The sequence below is a fragment of the Cryptomeria japonica genome, chromosome 9 (assembly GCF_030272615.1).
Source record: "Cryptomeria japonica chromosome 9, Sugi_1.0, whole genome shotgun sequence".
Taxonomy (NCBI): domain Eukaryota; kingdom Viridiplantae; phylum Streptophyta; class Pinopsida; order Cupressales; family Cupressaceae; genus Cryptomeria; species Cryptomeria japonica.
Window position 1 is genome coordinate 521,747,733 of NC_081413.1, and position 4,203 is coordinate 521,751,935.

Below are 4,203 nucleotides of genomic sequence, written 5' to 3' on the forward strand. Positions count from 1 at the left end.
CCGCCTATTTTTTATTGCAAGCGGCACGGATTTATTCAAATGGACGGCTGTAATGATAAACAAGTTTGACGATGTGAACGTGACGAATTGATTTGATGTGGGGTTTCCCACCATGTTGAAATTAGTGTTGCTTTTATTAAGCTGTCAGGACTCAAGAAGCACGAGCTTTCTGTTTCTTTCATTCAATGGTCCCACAGAAGAAAAAACTGAGCAATCCCATTAAAATAGATCTACAAAATCAATTTCTGTTCATTATATTGTTTATGGTCAATCAATATTTCAAAGAGCAGGTTGCAGACCGACATTTGGCCTGGATACAGTGAAAGATAGCAAAAATTACATTACAAATGGCGTGAAATCTGGGTCAACAAGAAAATAATAGGTCGTTACTTTTTACCTATTTCAAGAAAGGAAAACTCCAGTTTTCTTTTATTCTTTTCACAAGTAACCAAATTTTAGCAGGTCACTTATAATCTGTAACTGAAGTCCACCGACAGAGAATTTAACATTAACAAGCTCTTTGTGATGGAAAAGACAAAGAAAGCGTGATGGGGTCTTCTTCTAAACCCTCGTTTTTAACCATTGTTCCTGATGAACCTTTCAAAGATGTAGTTGACTGGTCGGAGGCAGAAGTGTACGGAGAAACTGTGCTTATTCTGTCATGGCCACCATGGATTTTGATGAGATACTATCAAAAAATGACAGGCAAACGATAAACAAATGAATAAACAAGTGGGTTGGGTTTAGTACCTGTCTTTGCGTTTTTCAAGGAAGCGCTGCAGAGATAATTTCCTGGCAATTGGAAGCCCTGCGGTAAAATAAATGCCTGTGAAATCAGTATCTATTTTGGATTTTTTCGTGTAGTCTAATGGTGGTAACAGAAAGTAATCTGTCTTACCTTGGGTAGCTTTTTTGATTTGTTGAGTTGAAGTGGCACAAGGTTTTGCTACTTCCTCTTTCGATCCACTGGAAACTACAGGGGTTGTGGTTTTACTTGCGCTGTTAGTGCTGGCAAGTTGCATAATGGCTTCAGCCTGAATGAAAAGTTTTTGTCAGAAAATTCCAGTTTATTATACTTATCTGTAAATGAAACAATAAATCCGCTCCGAGGATCGAAATCCATACCTTTTCAGGAGAAACATGATACACATTCACTACTCCGTTATAAATAATGGTCAGCCGGGGAGCAGATTGTTTATCTGAAATGCTTGCAGACACAGATCTGGCAAAAGAAACACATGAGATTCAGTTTCCGAATTTAGGGTTGAAAAGTTATTTAGAAGAAAAGAGAGAAGGCATTTTAGTACCTGGAATCTACGATGTGGGGAAAGCTTGTATCGTTTGAAGCTGTCCTGTTGTGAGGGAAAGAGCCCCTTAAATCCCCACGGTTTGGCGCCTCGGCGGAATTTCTTTCCTGAGGAAGGCCGATAGATGAGAGCACTTGCTGCATCATCTCTGGTTTTATCCACGATAAACCTTGCATGGCCACTGCATACATCACAAAGACGTTAAATTATAATCTTATGTTTCCATCGGCGATTTTTCTCACGCCTTTAGTCAATATAAGCTATACGATTGCAGATCCGAAAATAGTGACTGGTCAGATATGGACATGAATTTCAGACTATTTTTTGATGAAAATATCTTAAATAATACCAAAGGAAACTAATATACAGTCAATCTGTCTTGCAAAAAGCCCTACCTAAAAACAAACAGACAGCAAATCTGAGAAACACGGTGTCAAGTGACCTGTTTTCCCAGATTTATGACCGCGAGAAATTTAATCAACTTTTCAGGTCACACTCAAACAAATTTCAATGAGAACTGCAGATTCTGTTCCAAAGTGCCACAAGTGGCTCATTCAGGAGGCCGGGCCGGTAATTTCTGGGTATCGAAAAGAATCAGAGTCTAAGCACACCATATAACAAGGCGCCGTATACAGAAACAGGAAAAGGAAAGAAGCTTTGGAAAGGGAGTACGGTTGAAACTTGAAAGGGAATCATTTTGTTTTGGAATACAAAGCATTCTAAGAATTCAATAGCGGGTTTGGAAAGACAGGATGATGGAAACAAACAAACATTTTATTCTGGATTTCAATGCCTTAAATTCAGGTAAAGTACATAAGCAATTTAGTTGCAAAGATTCAGAAAACGAAAGAGTTTAATATCAATTTGAATCGTAAAAGATCAGCATACAGAGGTTGGATTCTTTAAGTCATCTACAGTTATATAGCCAAAATAAGGTTGAGAAAATGGAAGGAATTTTCGAGAATAACAAAGTTCAGATTCATAAGTGTCTACAAGTTATTCAAAATAAGGTTGCGAAAATAGAAGAATTTATTAGCAAATTCAATAACAAAAGATTAACACTCCACAAAGCAAGACTAACAGAGTTTGGATTCTTAACCGTCTAAAGCTAAGAATGATAAAATGGAAAACTTTATCAAGAATGACTGTTTAGATTCGTGCACATCTAAAACTTTCAGTCAAAATAAGGTTGAGAGAACGGAAAAGTTTATCAAGAATGACAGAGTTTGGATTCTTAAGCACCTAAGGTTGAGAAAATGGAAGAGATCATCAAGAATAACAAAGCTTGGATTCTTAAACATCTAAAACAATTCAGCCAAAATAAGATTGAAAAAATAAAAGAATTATCAAAATGAATAACAAAAGAGACACTCCGCAGAGCAAGAATAACAGTCTCTCCAACTCCATAAACTATCCTTAACCTCAAAGACACATTAAAAGTCCTCCATTCTACTCTATTCTACAGACTCCACCGTGTTTCCAACCACAGAATTCACAAATTCAAAACTAAATTTAACAAATTCTCACAGAGTTTTCTCAGAAAACAAAAACCTGCACCAAAAAAAAACAAAAAAAACTCAAAACTTCCAAAAAAAAATAACACACCTCTAGGCTCTGCAAGCCGTTTCTCGCCACAGTGAAAGCTCAACGAATCCATATCCTCAGCAGCACACAGAAAGAAAATACAACCTAATGCCAGAATTCCTCAGCAGCACACAGAAAGAAAACACCACCTAATGCCAGAATTCCTTACAAACTTAGGGTAGACTGACTGGCTAGTTTAATGGAGGGCCGGTGATAGGACCAAAAGCGCTTAAATCGGCGTAAATAACTCGTGTATGAATGCAAAAGAGAATAGAATGAGTCGTGTCAATGTGCAAGATGAATTATAATAATGAAAGCATAAAGAAACGTGCGGGACTGTAGTTAAAGCAGAAGAACAGAGCAGGAAATGTGGAAAATACCTACATGCCAAATCCAGAGGCGCCAGCTGTAGGAAAAATTTAACGCATCCGGACCAATACCACGTTCCACAGCCAGTCCTTCAACGCGCATTACGGTCAACAGAAGAAAATTTACACAGAAATAAAGAAAAATTTACAGACAACGGTGAAGATTAATTCTGATTCAGTCAGAATGAATCCAAACTGTTCGTAGACGCGGTGGATTAAGATACAGAGTAAAGAATAGAAAAAATATATATATATAATATTTGTGTGGTTCCAGGGTTCACGCGTGCATGACGCGGCACTTTTAAAGCACGTGATTCACGAGGTTTGTGTTTGTGTATGGGGAAACTCAATAATGGCATCTACTCTACTTTGCACCGTCAAATTATCGGATTTTTCGGTAGAACGTGGCCATCTTTATTCCTTAATGACTAATGACTATTGACGGACGACTCATACATAACATGTGATCAAATTTCAATGTTTTTTTAAATCTCTATTGAAATTTCCAAGCAACTCCACCATAACTACCTACCTACTCTACTTATGATGGTGGGTTTGTCAAGCATATCACGTTGGCCATTAATTCTATTTAGAATGTGCAATAAATTGTTATGGGGTTGTTTTTTCTTTTTCTTAAAAAAAATTGGTTGATTAGGTTGGTTTTGTTTGAATGAATGAATGAATGTTTTTAATCATGTCTACTAGGTCAAGCAGTTTATGGGACTCACATATAGTCAGCAAAGAAAAGCATGTACACCAAAAACATGGTACCTTAATTTCCTTTTCCCTATGCATTTTGGACTTTCTTATCTTGACCAAAAAATCGTCAATCTTTATTATCTTCTCTTCTTCAAACAAATTACCCAAGTTTTTAATCACGTCTACAAGGTCAAGCAGCTTATGGGATCCACAGATAGTCAGCAAAGAAAAGTCTCTACACCAAA

The 4,203-nt window shown here is 37.1% G+C and overlaps 1 protein-coding gene across 1 annotated transcript; it reads right to left on the minus strand.

Moving 5' to 3' along the window:
• Positions 1 to 231: 231 nt before the first annotated feature.
• On the minus strand, positions 232 to 3,351 carry LOC131066891 (protein TIFY 9). Its single transcript, XM_058001763.2, has 7 exons — positions 3,276 to 3,351; positions 2,913 to 2,996; positions 1,308 to 1,488; positions 1,126 to 1,222; positions 899 to 1,034; positions 751 to 808; positions 232 to 656 (listed from the first exon to the last, which is right to left on the minus strand). The coding sequence occupies exons 2-7, from the start codon at positions 2,962 to 2,964 to the stop codon at positions 509 to 511; spliced, it is 672 nt and encodes a 223-aa protein (XP_057857746.1). The 5' UTR covers positions 2,965 to 2,996; positions 3,276 to 3,351; the 3' UTR covers positions 232 to 508.
• Positions 3,352 to 4,203: the final 852 nt, after the last annotated feature.